The sequence below is a fragment of the Athene noctua genome, chromosome 8 (assembly GCF_965140245.1).
Source record: "Athene noctua chromosome 8, bAthNoc1.hap1.1, whole genome shotgun sequence".
NCBI lineage: Eukaryota > Metazoa > Chordata > Aves > Strigiformes > Strigidae > Athene > Athene noctua.
In genome coordinates this window covers 6,430,487-6,445,802 of record NC_134044.1, presented here as the reverse complement: position 1 = coordinate 6,445,802, position 15,316 = coordinate 6,430,487, and the positions used below count along the sequence as shown (strand labels likewise).

At 47.4% G+C, this 15,316-nt stretch overlaps 1 protein-coding gene across 1 annotated transcript; it reads left to right on the top strand.

The window, feature by feature from the left end:
• The first annotated feature begins 1,348 nt into the window (after positions 1-1,348).
• LOC141963365 (adiponectin-like) lies at positions 1,349-6,295 on the top strand. Its single transcript, XM_074912619.1, has 3 exons — positions 1,349-1,496; positions 4,529-4,748; positions 5,163-6,295. Exons 2-3 carry the CDS (start codon positions 4,538-4,540, stop codon positions 5,687-5,689), a joined length of 738 nt encoding a protein of 245 aa, XP_074768720.1. The 5' UTR covers positions 1,349-1,496; positions 4,529-4,537; the 3' UTR covers positions 5,690-6,295.
• Positions 6,296-15,316: the final 9,021 nt, after the last annotated feature.

Here is a 15,316-nt window from a genome sequence, read left to right as displayed (position 1 = left end):
CATGCATTTTGGGGTTCAAGACGAGAGTTGGCAGGGAAAACAGCCTTGTTTAGCTCACATCCCGGGCACTGGCAGGCAAAAACCTCTCGTCCCCACTGCAACAAAAGTTCCTCTCTCCAAGATCCTGCTCCTCCATTCATTGCTCAGGAGACAAGACTTGGACAGAAACATCGGCATCACACACACACAAACACACACGCGCGGCTCTTGCAAATCACATTTATAGGAAAACAACGGATCCAGCCACATCTCTGTCATATTTTACTGGAGATGCAATGCGGGATTGTTTTAAGTCTCAACACTGCATGGAAAAAAACATCATCCAAAGAAAAAAAAAAATCAAATTTCTCAAATGTTGAACACTACGGGCTTGACCAAAATAAGGCAGGCAGCGAGCAGCCATCCTGCGGCTCCTCCCTTCCGCACCCGTCTCCTCAGGACTCTGAAATTCACCCTTGCTGACTCTCAGCACTACATATTAGAAACTCTTTCTCTGGTTATTTATACATCCTTTTAGCCCTTCCGGACAGCCAGGTCTTTACAACAACTCAGTAATTCGGGATACTGTCCTGCTGACCTTCACTTGGATGAGTTTCCCCTCTCCCAGCAACAGCAGCTCCCTGTAACCAGCTCCCCATGCCTGGTTCCAACCACACACATCACAGTGGTTTTCCTGGTCCGATTTTGTGAGCCTAGGTTTGCCAAGGTCCCATCTAACTAACCTTGAACTGCCCCAGAGCAGCTGGATAGGAAAGCCTCTGCTCTCCAAGGTTCAGCCTCCATTTTGGAAGGAAAGAGACACAGGGAAATAAAGACTTTCTTTTGACCTAAAGCCAAACTGTGTGATAGGTTGAAAGCCATCCATATGGCTGAAATTAATCCAGTGATTTACAATAGCGCTGGCACAAGCTTGGTTGGCTTAAGACAAACCTCTTGGCCCAGCGCTGCCCTTCCCCTCGGGCAGCTTTGCCCTTCTTTGGTGCAGCAGCAGCCTCCAGGCAGGAACAGCTCCTGCCGTTAAAAGGAGAAGCCAAAACTTCTCCCACAGTAATTCATTTACTAACATGCTGAAAAAGCACCATTTGAGTGCTTTAATGTAAGGCTCTAGACACACTTTCTCCAGCAGCTGCTGACGACGTTGCCCAGTTTACACAGAGCAGCTGCCCGTGCTGTACAAGCCCAGCCCTGGACGAGCGGGCTTTCACATGGGCTTCTCCTTCAGTTCCTATCAAATTCCCAAACCCACCTTTTTCCCCGTTAAGGCTATCTTTGCAAGATATCCCAGTGTGACCGGATTGTATAAGTGGTCCAAAACATAAGGGATGGCCAGGAAAAATTGATGGGAAAACCCAACTTTGAGGTCAGCATGCGCAATAGCAAATGGAAAATGCAGTGTCTGAGCTGACAGCTCCCCGTGCCCTTAGGGATAGCGATGTGGTAGCCGGACTTCATTTCTGAGGAGACTGCAGCAAGCCAACTCGGACTCAAAGCAGCTGGTAAGCATGATCTTTTTTTTCCAATTCCTAAATTCAGGATTTTCTCCTCTATTGGGCTGAATCAGACAGACAGAACTTTTCTGTTCACAAGACGTTTCCTTTAAGAAAGGAAAGGGAGTTATTCTCAGAATAGCCAGCGAGTAAGTTAAACCAAGAATAGCCGATCTCCCTTAGGTTCGTACCCTCGTTTTTGGAAACACTATTTCGAGATCAAAACTCCTAAATCAAAAGTAGTCAGGAACAACAGTGAAAAACCACATGGCTATAACTGCACTGGCACCTTTCAATTCACCTCCTTCCTCAAAGACTCCTGGGAGTCTTTGGTTTGCCCCAAGTCTCCCTGGGTCATATCAGCTCCTTGCCAGAAACCTGCACCACCCAGATTTGAGGTGCGAGCTCCCTGGACCAAGTCACCCTGGAATGTCAGCAAAAACTAGGTTACAAGGAATTACAAAAAGGAAAAATGACCAACATAAGCCAAACCCCTGGTTAATACCCTTTGAAGAAAATACTGGAGTTGCAAAACAAACGGATTGGTTGTTGTGTGTTTTGCGCAAAATGGTGTGGGCTTTTTAAATAGATATATAAATATAAATACATCATATTTATACAGTGGTATGTGAAATTTAAACTTTGAATCACGGTCTGAATCACTGTGTAGCACTTATGAACGGCATTGTTCTTATGCATGGTATGCTGATTTCTGCTGATAAATGAATAAGCTTCCTATAATGCATATGAGCTTTTAATATAATAGCTGCCAAGGGAATAACTGAAAGCCACCAAGAGGAATTAGTTCATCTCCTACTTGTCTGAAAGGTACAACTGATATTCAAATAGAGCACGTTATTTCATGTTACACTGCCGAGCATCTGATGGGAAGACAAAAACAAACGGGAAAGAGGTAGTAACGGGATGTCATACCTAAACCAGAGTTTAAACTCAGAGCTAGCAGACATTGCTTAAAACTTTCCTTTGTAAGACATACTTATGCCAGAGAATTACTTTGCTCCTCAAACAAGCAAACTGCCTGTGCCCGAGTCAAACTGTATCAGAAAAAGTATTTTTTAATTTCATATCTCAACCCGTTTCTTAGGACAATGACAAAACTCCACTGTGTAATGCACCTGCAGCGAAGAGCTGCCCAGGGATGCAATGGGATGGGCATGGCCTTGAGCCCTTCAGAGCAACCTGGATGGGCAGAGGCCAGGAAAGCTCCCTGCAGCCCGGCTGTGGGCTGCCTCAAACTTGCACTGCTTTTGACCTTACGGGAGGGTTTTATTTTGCACTGGCAGACAACCGGACTCTGGGGCACACGTCGCTAAAATTTTAATGATATCTGAGTTCTGGGCAGCATATGGCAACTGGCACTAACCTCAACAAAATCACCAAAACACAGCTCAAGAAACGCAATTTTGAGGTAGATTTTTATTGAGCACTAGCATGTTTTCACACAGTTAGGTGTCCCCAGACAGCCCGTGCTCATCTGGGAGGGGTGCGTGCATGTAGCTACACCAGAGGTGACCCGGGCTGAGGGACAGGGCTCCCTCTGCTTACTGCCCTCCCCTGGGACGTGGCAAACTGGCCACGTTGCCATGTGCCAAACAGGCACAGCCTCGCTTGCCAAACCAAGACACGTTTACGATTTATAGACATCTGTTTCACTGGTCCACCCTGGTTCATGACAATGGCTACATCCCTTGCTGCAAAGAGGCATTTGCACCCCCAGCCTCCCTGCTGGTGGTGGGGGTGAGGAGCAGAAAAGCCTTGCCTCTGTGTGAGCACTGCTCAGCAACAGCTAAAACATCCGTGTGTTATCAACACTGTTTCCAGCACAGATCCAAAACACAGCCCCATACCAGCTACTGTGAGGAAAATTAACTCTACCACCACCGAAACAGGCAACTTTACTTCATTGCCTTTGAAGCAATTACACGAGAACTAAGATGACATTATTTAAAATAAGACATTTAAATAGCTTGCCTAGGAATATCACCCTGCAAAGGAATTGCTCTGAAATACTATTTTTCTTGGAAATTACAGAGCCAAGGAACTCTAATGGCCATGATGCCGTTCACATTTATTGCCAATTAAGCCACTTAACAATCCTCATAACAGGATACCTTTACTGTTCCAGGGTATAATCTCTGCCTGGCGAGCAGTATCACAGACCTATAGCCATTTCAAAATAGCTGCTTCCTAAAAGCCTGACCCAAAGCCCACCAAGGTCCCAGTGATTTCTGGGAGCATCAGAACATAGCCCCAGGCTGGCCATAGGGTGTCACCACCAACCTGGTTCTGGGGAGCCACACTAATTGCTTAGACTAGCAAAGAAACTAGATTACAGAAAAATACGACCCTACAGTACCTAAACACTGAGCAACTTGTCCTCCCGTAATCCAAAAACGTAATTCAGGTGGAAAAAAAAAAGAGGGTATCATAATTTCACGTGGTCGCTCAGAGGAGATGGAAAGCCTGGCTGTAGTTTCTGTTCGTGTTACACAGACCCAGGTTAGCGGGCTGTATGTGCAGCCATAAACCACCTGCTCAGTGTAAAGGCTTTTGAGGTTTTTTGAGACAGGCTCTGCCAGACCTGCAGTTTCAAATAGCTGTTCGCTCAGGCGGGCAGAAGTTACAGCAGATCGTGGCTAATTGAGCAGAGCTTTGCAAAGAAATCAGCCACAGATACCCCGCATCTGCTGTACTTGCTCCCAAGCTCCATCTGTGCCCCAGCAAAGAGCCTGCGAGTGCCAGGGGAGTAACTCTGGCGTTTGCTCCTCTCCGCACGGGACGTGCTCCCGGGCCGAGGTCCACGCTGCTCCCAGGGGCCCCATCCCTGCTTGGGTCATGGAGCTCACGCCAGCTGGATGTGGAGGGGCCCTTGGGGCGAGCACAATCGCTTTCCTTTGGATATCTCGATTGAAACCTGAGTCTTGCCTCTGTGCTCCTCCCTTACTCAGGGGTGGGGGCTTTGTTCACTATTTTTTCTGCCTATTAACCTTGAAGGTTAACAAAGTGATTGTCCACATCAGGAACCGACGATGAGGGGCCCAGCAGGCTTCCTCCTTTGCTCACTGCTGCTGCTGGCCCCCCATTGCACAGAGGTGGCTGCCCAGGACATCCAACCCGACCCCAAAACGCCATGTGCCAACTGGATGGGAGGAGCACCCGGCTACCCCGGCCACAACGGGCTCCCTGGCCGCGATGGGAAAGATGGACAAGACGGACTAAAGGGAGAGAAAGGAGAGACAGGTTGGTGAGGAACAGGGTGCTGGAGCCTGTGGGCAGCCTCAGCCCCAGCCCATCCCTGGCAGGTCTCCCATCTAGCGGGTCCATGCCTGATCTTTGTCCAGATGGCTTTTGAGTATCTCCAGGGATAGCGCTTCCACACCCCAAGTCAAACAGTTTGGTCTGGTGGTTGTTTTCCCAATTAATGATGTTTTTTCAGACAAGATGCTCTTGGCAGCTCTACACACAGCCGGGGAGGGAGCAGGCTTTGCACTTACTGTCGCAGCACACAGGTGGGGGTGAGGTCAAACAGCCTTTCCTCAGCTCCGTGCTGCCGAGCAGATCCGCATGTCACAGCCCTCTCTGTGTTCCAGGCCGGTGGGTAGCGGCTGCCAGCACAGTGCAAACACAACTCCCTGTGCCAACTCTGTCCCCCAGGTATGCAAGGTCCCAAAGGTGAACAAGGAGAAACAGGAATCCCAGGGCAGGAAGGGCCACGAGGATTTCCTGGATACCCAGGGCAGAAGGGGGAGAAGGGCGAAGGTGCTTTCGTCTACCGCTCCGCCTTCAGTGTGGGGCTGACAGAGCGAGCCCCCCACCCCAACGTCCCCATCCGCTTCAGCAAGATCTTCTACAACGAGCAGAGCCACTACGATGCCAGCACGGGCAAGTTCCTCTGCAACATCCCCGGCACGTACTACTTTGCCTACCACCTGACGGTCTACCTGTCGGACGTCAAGGTCAGCCTCTACAAGAAGGACAAGGCGGTGATCTTCACCTACGACCAGTTCCAGAAGAACAACGTTGACCAAGCAAGCGGCTCCGTCTTGCTGCACCTCAGTGCTGGGGATGAGGTCTGGCTTCAGGTGTATGGGGAGGGGGACAACAATGGTGTCTACGCCGACAACATCAATGATTCCACTTTCACGGGCTTCCTCCTGTACCCAGACCCAGATGTCCATTAAAGCAGGGGGTGCTACATGGGGAGGGATTAGGTGGCGTAACCCTGGATGGTGTCCTGGGGCACTGGCGCTATAGCTATACTGTATTTACCAGATAATTGCCTCTTGCAGGGGCAACAATTGCCAAGGGTGGACCCTGTCTCCTGTGCAATCAGCGAGGTTACACATAAGTGAATTCCATGGGACCAAGAGCTCACTCCTACCTCTGCTCTTGCTCTTTGTATGGAAACCTGGGCTTAAATTCAAACAACACTCCCACCACATCATCAAAGAGCAACTCTCAAGATGACCTAAATTCTCTTTAAATTTAGAAGCGGTAAGAGAAAAATTGGTTACATTTCAATATCACCTTCTAAATTTCCCCTTTTCAACGACCTAAATTCATTTAAAACAATGGCACACATCTTCGCCAGCTTTTTGCAATTTCAGTAGCAGAGGAAGAAGACTGTTCACCAAAGCCATCTCTGCTCTTGTTTTCAGCTGGAACAGATGGCTCCATCTTTTCCATCCTAACTCCCTGTCTTAGTAGGCCCTTTGATTTCCACCCATGGTTTGTTGTCTCCCTCCTTCAGCCCAGATCTTTGAATAGATTCATATTATTAACTTGCATTGATTTTAATCCTTTGATTTTCCTTTTATGTTTATCCCCTACCGTTACCGCTCAGTTAGGCAGCATGCTTGTTTAGGGCAGGGATCTCTCTTGATTTATCTGAAAAGCCTTATGAACGCCAGGGAGGCCACACAACAAAAGCGGCCCATTGACCTTTGGGGTCCCAAAGCGATCACAGATGTGTTGGCCACACAGCTGTGATGCTCAGAAATGCCAGAGGTTTCCCTGCAAACCCCATGCCTGACTGGGGAGCAGAAGGTCCCTCAAGGCTCCTGCTCAGCGGGGACCTCAGGGTGGAGGAGGTGTCCCTTCCCAAATCACTCACCTGGCACTGGAAGTGATGGCACAAGTACTTCTTCAGCCCAGAGGCCACCGGATGGGCCACACGAGCAGCATCTGCCAGTTCCCATCTGCAAGCTGGCAGGATCCTGTCCCATCTGCCCCCTGAACAGCTCCCAAGTGCAGTCAGAAGTTGAGATGTAGCAACCATGTTTCTACTTTTCCATAGCATAAGCATGTCATACGCAGTGGTTTGCACACCAGCGGGCCAGAGCTTCAGGTGCTGGTGCAACCTCCCACGGTGAGTGGGCTTCTGGGATGAACACCCTCGGGACCTGCCCCAGCTCTTGGCACCGTTACCTTCATGGGGGAAGAGTATTAAAGCTGGGATTAACAGCAGTCCCAACAAACTGCTCTCCAAGGAGCTTGCCTGACTTTTAGCTAAAAGAGGAATTGATGGTTTCTCAGATATGTTCAAAGAAGACTCTCATTAAGCTAACACAGACCAGAGCTGATGTGTTATTACAAGCAAAAAACACAAGTAAGAGCTTCAACTGAAATTCCTTCCAACACCAGCATTTTCTACACTCCAGTGAATTACCACATTATAAATAATAACAACAATAAAATACTCTCTCAATGAGAATGCTCCACATCTTTGTACGCATTGTCGGGAAGGATTTGAAGAGAGGGACGTTCCCTTATTTTCACCAGGCAGACCAGTACGTTTGTTTGTTTGTTTGTTTCCCAGCAAGATGGGGGCACCCTGGGCTGGCACACACAGGGCAACCCTGATTTCGCTTTCCCAAGAAACTCCCCACCCTCTAGCTTTCATCAGGGCTTCAGCATCTCACCACCTCACACAGTGTTGCCTCCTTTCTGGATAAGATGAGCTCTGCTTTCCAGACTGTGTCCCCAGAACCTCTGTGCCTGAATCCACCCTGACTGGCCAGGCAGAGAGAGGGCCTCTCCTGGCCCAGAGGCGTCAAGTGTATTAGATTTAGCAAGGGCCAAACTCATGCTCATTCTGATAATGCTGTATTCAGAGACCTGGGAAAAAAAAACACCCAGGAGCATCAAGCAGTGGTTTGGCACAGGAGGTGTTTGGGGGCTCTGGGTCCAGCCCGGGGAGCTGCAGGGCTGACACCTCGCTGTTGGGGCATGAATCGTTGCCGAGGGGCATATTTTTTTTACCAAAAATAGAGACAGAAAAACAGGAACATACCTTCCATCAGAAGCACCCTACCTGTTCCTCAGTCACTGGGTGACAAGCCACCCCACACTCTCACTGCGGGGGCTCACACAGGGACCTCATTTCTGTTCCTCCCCACGTGCTCCCACCGGTGCACGACACAGCACATGGTCCTCCACTTGCAGCAGGTCTCTCACATAAACATGTCAAGAAAGCAACCTCTCCCAAACCCTGCCCCAACACTCCAAACAGAACCACGGCAACTAATATGTAAAATGGATGCTATGACGAGCACAAGTACTCTTGTCTCTGTAAGCAACAAGGATGCATTAAGGAGGGGGCAGCCCAGTTCACGCAGGATCTGCCCTAAAGAGTATTTGTGTATGAAGTAACTCAGGGCAGGAGCGCAGCAAAGCAGCTCCAGGGGAAGCCTCCTCTCCTCTCAAACCATAGTAAGGACTTCTGTCTTTACAGGACATTTACAAACACACTTAAGGGCTTAAACCTCAGGGTCTGAGTCCCAGGCTAAAATCCTGGTCATGCAGAGTTTCCTGGTTGAGAACAGCATTCCCTTTCAAGGCTGTTTTATCAAGAAAGAAACACCTGTAAATCCAGTAGGACAAAGCACTTGGGGGAAGTTTTAAAGAAAGCCATTAAGACACTCCTGTTCTTTGCACTGGCTTTTCCCCCTTCTCACAGCCATGAATGCTGAAAGACAGCTTCATTGTGATAGTCACCCTCCAGGCTGTGTGTGCAGGGACTATATTCTTCCGAGATCCCCAGTCGGACAAGTTTGCTCCACACAGGGTACCTGTATCGCTCATCCATGTCCCAGCCAGGCACCTCAACCAGCAATCAACAAGCCAGCCCCCCAGGTAGCGCAGCCCAGGCAGCAGACTCTGAATGGGGGAAGCTCCCACTGCAAAGAAATAGGGATCAAAGCCCTCCCTTTAGGTATCTGGACTATTTTATTAAGTCTTTTCCCTCAAATCTCTGTTAAGTTTCTTGCTCTACAGAGCTCGTCTAAAAAGGCACACATGCTGACCTCCCTAGCAGGCACCAAATCACAGTTTAAGCCACCACCCACCCAGAAAGCCACTTTGTGCCCCCAGGAACACAATCTGCCCCCTCCTAGCTCTCCCCTATGGCAAGTGCTGACTGAATAGGAGCCAGCAGTGTGCCCAGGTGGCCAAGAAGGCCAATGGCATCCTGGCTTGTGTCAGCAATGGCATGGCCAGCAGGGACAGGGAAGGGATCTGACCCCTGTACTCGGCACTGGTGAGGCCGCCCCTCGATTCCTGTGTTCAGTTTTGGGCCCCTCACTACAAAAAGGACATTGAATGACTCGAGTGTGTCCAGAGAAGGGCAACGGAGCTGGTGCAGGGTCTGGAGCACAGGTTGTACGGGGAGCGTCTGAGGGAACTGGGGTTGTTTTAGTCTGGAGAAGAGGAGGCTGAGGGGAGACCTCATCATCCTCTACAGCTCCCTGAAAGGAGGGTGCAGAGATCTGGGGATGAGCCTCTTTAACCAAGTAACAAGCGATAGGACAAGCGGGAATGGCCTCAAGTTGTGCCAGGGAAGGTTTAGACTGGATATTAGGAAGTATTTATTTACAGAACAGGTTGTTAGGTATTGGAATGGGCTGCCCAGGGAGGTGGTGGAGTCCCCATCCCTGGAGGGGTTTAAGAGTTGGGTTGACATAGTGCTGAGGGATATGGTGGAGTTGGGAACTGTCAATGTGAGGTTAATAGTTGAACTGGATGATCTTCAAGGTCTTTTCCAACCTAGATGATTCTGTGATTCTATGAAATGCTCCCAGCAGAGGCTCAGCCCATCACAGACACAGGGCTGGGTAGGCAGAGAAGCACATCTCTCTCAGCAAACACACCTCTGCCTCACTGCAGCCAGGGTCAAGCCCTGAAGCTGCCCTTACCCCTCTGTTACTGCCTTTTGAGGCTGCCCAGCCCCTGCAGGTGACTGTATGTGGGGTCTCAACAAGTCAAAAACATGCTCACAACTTCAGAAGTAGCAGCTGAGCCTGGCCAGCAATTACCTCACCAAGCTGCAAGCCCCAGGGGATTCCTTATAGTCCAGGAACCACCCAAATCCCTACATGTGGTATGTATGTCAAACCTCCACCTCCCTGGTGCTGCCATGCCAGGGGCACACAACCAGACTGACCACAGTAGCCCAAGGGCAGAGAGCTGCAGGGCACCATGCTGGCCCCATGCTGCTTTTAGGGGAGAGCAGCAAATAGACTTTGGGATAGTAATGAGGTCCTGGGGGATGAGCTCAGAGGAGTTTCTAATGAATCCAGCCTTTTTACATCATTGAGTTGCTGGGGTTTTACTTTCTCTCTCCACGCTTCACAAACTCGTGGGATGGGAAAACCTGGCCAAAATAGGCACATATCCAAGGCCTGGGCTGGCTCCCAAGGATTGCACATTGTTTTGAACATACAATTATCTTTTAACAAAAGAGCCAAGAATGACATGATGAAAGGGCACAGAATCACCTGCTCTCCAATAAATTTAAATGTTTTAGGTTGGTTTTTTGGTTTTGGTTTTTTTTTTTTTTAATCAGTCCTGACAATAGATGCCTAGTACAAAGTTAGGTCTTACTATTTACTGACTCTAGCTGTGGTAGGTTTAAATGGATGGTTTTCCCGTCAGAAATTAATGTACTGCTGCAGGCATTCAAATAGAATGCCTCTGGGTGTAAACATTGCCAGAAGCTCGTATTAGATAGCAACCAATATGATGAAGACACAAAGAATGAGGTTTTATTTGCTGCTTTTAATTAGGGCAGGTTATAAAGAGAGCACTCAGCTCCTCTGACCTTGATAGCTATGTCTGACTCTTCCCTCCCTGTACTGCTGCTCAGAGAAAGACAGCATGATCTCTTGAAGGAAGAAAGCAAGAACATTCCCCAGTGAAAGATTTAAGTCACTGCACTAACAACTTGGGAGAAATGACATGGTTACAAAGCTGGAGAGACTGGCCAGTCTCACTCGGCAGGGAAACAATCTGTGAAAGCATCAGTGGCCCTTTTCGACACAATTACAGGCTGATCCTAATTGTGCCTCAACCCCACATAATCACTTGTGCCAGTAATTAACTGGAAAATAAAAGCAGCTGCACTAAACCATGAAGAGCTACAAGAGATAAATAGCTTGCAAGACTTGTATTTATTTGTGAAGTATAAACTTGCTAGAGGCTTTTCAGCATGGAAGAAGGCAGAAGGATTAGGATAAAGATCTACATTTAGCTAATCAGCCACTGTAGTTCCATGCAGGGAACGCCATCAGATTTAAAATTTACCCTTTAAAATACTCTGGAGGAAACCAATCCTGAGCATACCCAGGCAGAGAGCAAGGCTGCCACGTTTTTATGACATTTGTACTAGATGTAGATACATGATGAAAAGACTCAGACTGCCATGAGATTGTAAAATCAGCAAACCCACCCTCAGCTCATCCTTAGACACATCCCAGGAGACCAGCGTAACACCACTGCTCTCTGAGGACAGTCGTCAGGTGCAGTTTGTTACTCTCCAGCCAACCCAAAGGGAAGGAAAGGTTTATTCCCAATGAAATGGAAGCATTCAAAGTCCACATCTATTTTATCCTGTGTGGCATATCAGAGGATTCCCACCCACAAGGCAATCTGTGGGATCCCTCCCCTAAAGGACAACAGCTTTACAGAGAGGCATCAGGGAGGGAGGCAGGGCAGGAGATCCCACTTGCAGGCCCCCTCTAAATCCCTTACAGAGTCAGGCAGGGAAGGACAAGGGGCATGAACCAACACACCTAGCTCCCTCTGATACTCTGAACATCTGTGAAAACACCATGCTCTGCCCAGAGGAGTCAGGACAGCACAGCTTCTCCACTGCCTTGACAGGGATTTCTAGAAAAGCAATTCTAGGTCTGTAATATGTTCTAGTTAGTGTTTTAAAGCAAAGATGGATCTGTCAGCCCAGATGAGGTAAAACACAGAGAAGGGGGATTCCCACACCAAAGTACTTGTATCCCAGCACTGCAGAGGCAACTTCAAAGCAGTAGACCAGAAAACAACAGCAGCACATGGCTCAGCAAGCTTTACTGGGAGCTGGGAGTGGGGTCATGCTGTGACAAGGACACTCTCCAACAGGACAGTCACTGTCCGAGGACAGGAGTCCCTTCTGCAAGTGTCCTCGCCGAAGCATCCTCAGCTGGATCAGGGGGATGCTGAGACTGCTCTGGTGCAGGCAGCTCCTGTCCACACAAGAGATGCGTTGTCACATTCCTGTGTTGATACATATTCCCTAACTCAGTCACCCACCTCATACATGACATTATCAGCTGTATGTCTGTTTATTCAAAACAATATACAAAATAGGATCTTTCCTCTCAAGAGATTGTAAATTTACATGAGTTCATACAAGATTATATGAAGCTTGTACATACATGTCAAGCTACAGACCAGGTAGTACAAAGACAGCTAAAATTAGAGCTGACTAGAAATTTGGTACATGCAAATTGACTTTTCCATATATAAGAAAGAAGTATTTAGCAAAAAAGACATATTTGCAAATTTTAAAATTTTTAAGACACTGCTCCTCTCTACCTCTGCTCTGAACTCTCTGTAGTAGATTGAGAAAAAGGTTATAATTTGGGTCAGGATACTGACCCTGCTGCTTGGCAAAGACAAAATGTAACAAATATAAAAGGCAGACTAAAAATAAAAAATAAAAATCTGGAAGTAAAAACATAGAAGCAAATCATTGCACTCAAAGGCACCCCTGCTGACAAGCACTGACTTGCATTGTGCTAGCACTCTTCCAAAAGAGCCCTGATGTGACACTCACATCCCAGCCCATCACGGACAGGGGGACTCACAGAGAACAGAGTTGCACTGTTATCTGCTCAGCAGGTTGTCATGTGCCAAACAAACACACGCTGAGAGCAGGAAGAGGCCTGCCACCTTCCCAACACCCTGGGAAAGCAGGAAGAACTCAATTTATTCAAGTAATTTGCTTCTATATTCAGAAAAATACCTTCCACTTCAATTAATGAAATATTAAAAGGAAAACCTTTTGGTTAACTGCAAGGGAATTAAAATAAGAAAAAAACTCTAAACACGCAAGGAAAACCCATTACTACCACATCAGGTCTGAGCTTAGCTGTTCTTGCTCACATGAGGAACAGTAGAACACTGGATTCTCCTGCTAACCTGGCAGCCAGCTCAGAAGGAGCACTGCTGAAATATTATGCACAGATGCCAGCCAACTCCTTCAGCGTGGTAACTTTCTCTCCCTCAAAACGACTGGATTATTTTCAGCTCAAAACAGATCTCACATTCCTAATTCCTAAGAATATACTTTGAGAGCAAGCAGTTTCCTGCCAACAGAGAATCGGCCCTCCGAGAGTATCGAAGGGAACGGGCTGACATTCGAGTGTTTTGAAGCTATTCCTTGTCATCTGTGCGGCACAACTGGCTATGCCCCTTCCAAAGCATTTTAGCACTTGGGACCTCATCCTGCCCAGGCTCGGGCAGAAGGTCAGCTTCACGCATTGCCAGCTGTCCCACTGAAGTCAGTGGGACAATTCAGGACATGACCTCAGTACCACCATGAAGCTATTTGGAGTAGAGCCTTTCCATGGCCACTGAAATACTGAGCAGTATGCAGCAGCTTACCGAGTAACAGGTATCAGTCTGAATGTGTGCAGAATGCTGCTCCAACAGGCCTGTGCTTTCCCTCACAAACACCTATTTTGAGTGGCATCAATCTCCACAAAACATACAGGAATCAAAGCTCAGTAAATGAAATAATCAACACAGACCAATGCCCTTAACATCAATTTTTATTAGAGCTTCTGACATCTTGTGATTATTTCCTGACAACAGGCTGAATGCTCACAGACTAATTACACTGAAAGGTTTGACAAGTGATAACACAGACGCAATGGGAAGCTGAAGGGCAATTTGTTCTTCGTATAAGCCTTTTCACGTTAATACTGTCACAAAAGGGACCCAAACAAATTACAGTTCCCAATGAAAGTTCTTACACACTAACAGCCCTCTTTAGAAAGACAAAGCTATATACACACTCTTCACCTCGTCTCACTGCGAAGGAGAGCGCTCCAGACAGCTACAGCAGACACACCTTCGGTATCACCCCATTCCAACTCTGAAGAACCTCCCACCCATTTCACTTCATCCCAAGGGAACAAACCCACACTAGGTATAGGATTTAAGCACAAGCTTAGTTAGCAAGGTCACAGCTGGGAATACCAGAGAACCAGCTGGTACAGCCAGAGGGGCATCAGCTGCGCACCAAGGCAGTTCCTGAAATTCAGCAGCTTGCTTCATAGCGAATTTTACCAACTCAAACACTTTTATACAGCACATAAAGCGAGTTCCTTCACTAAGTTTCTTACAACTTAAGGCAAGCAAATGCAGAACAAAGGAGAAGTCTTACAAAACATGGAGAAGGAAGTATTCCAAAACCAAGGTGACCACCTTGAGGAATCTGGGCATCAGCAAAAGAAAGTAGCTGAAAGCACAGAGGAGCAGAGTTGCTTCTTAAGTCTACTTCATCTTCTCCACCTGCCCAGGATGCAGCCTCCATTTACTGGCAGCAGCTCATGGCTCAAGATCTAGTTTGGAGAAAGCACAGCACCAAAGCTAGTACCAGTCCTAATGCAGTTGCTACCACTCAGTCAAAGTGTTTACACTGGTTTCAGTGAGGAGAGCCGGAAACCCTGCCTCTTCAGGCAAACCGAGCACTAAAAGGAGACGGCCTCAGCAAGACTGTTCTTCAGAGACACATTGTAATGTCAGACACGGAGCAGAGTAAATGTCAGAATGCTGATTTAATACTCACTGCACGATGAAACGAGGCTGTTGAGAAATCCCCAGGAACACAAGAAAAAGACACCCAAGTCCTACTGGCTTTATTGTGCTTACATTTTTAAGCTCAGGGGCCAGCATACTTACTGTCAAGAATTCCTTTAAGGCAAACTCAAGAAAAAAACATGTGCATGAGGTAGGAGAGGAAAGGGGGTTGCTCCATGTGACATTTAAGTAGTGTGAAGTCTTTAAAAAACAATTCTTTTTTGTGATCAATTTATGGAATACAGACTGCACTTGAAACTAGACAAGATTAAACTCTCAACTCTGGAATATTACACCAAGAACTCACCTGTTCCTTGCATTCCCAGATTCACTTTGGTCACTGGAGGGTGCAAGATCAAACACTTCAGAACATTTTCTGAAAACCTGTGCCAAAATCTGAACAAATATCAAACAAACTGATTCGTAAACACTATACCTGTAAGTGTGAGTGATTCCATTTCTCCTGCAGCAGGAGAAAAGAATCCTAAAGTGATTCTTTCTATGGAATACAATTTCAAGAATAAAATTATATTTTTAAAACCAAGCATTCCCACGGCCCAGGGCCAGAACACTTCTCTGCTCAAAATATCACGATAAAACTACTACTTTCTCTTCGTGTGTTTCCTAAAATAAAAGTACTGATGGTAGCTCAGTATCTATCTTGAAACAGGACA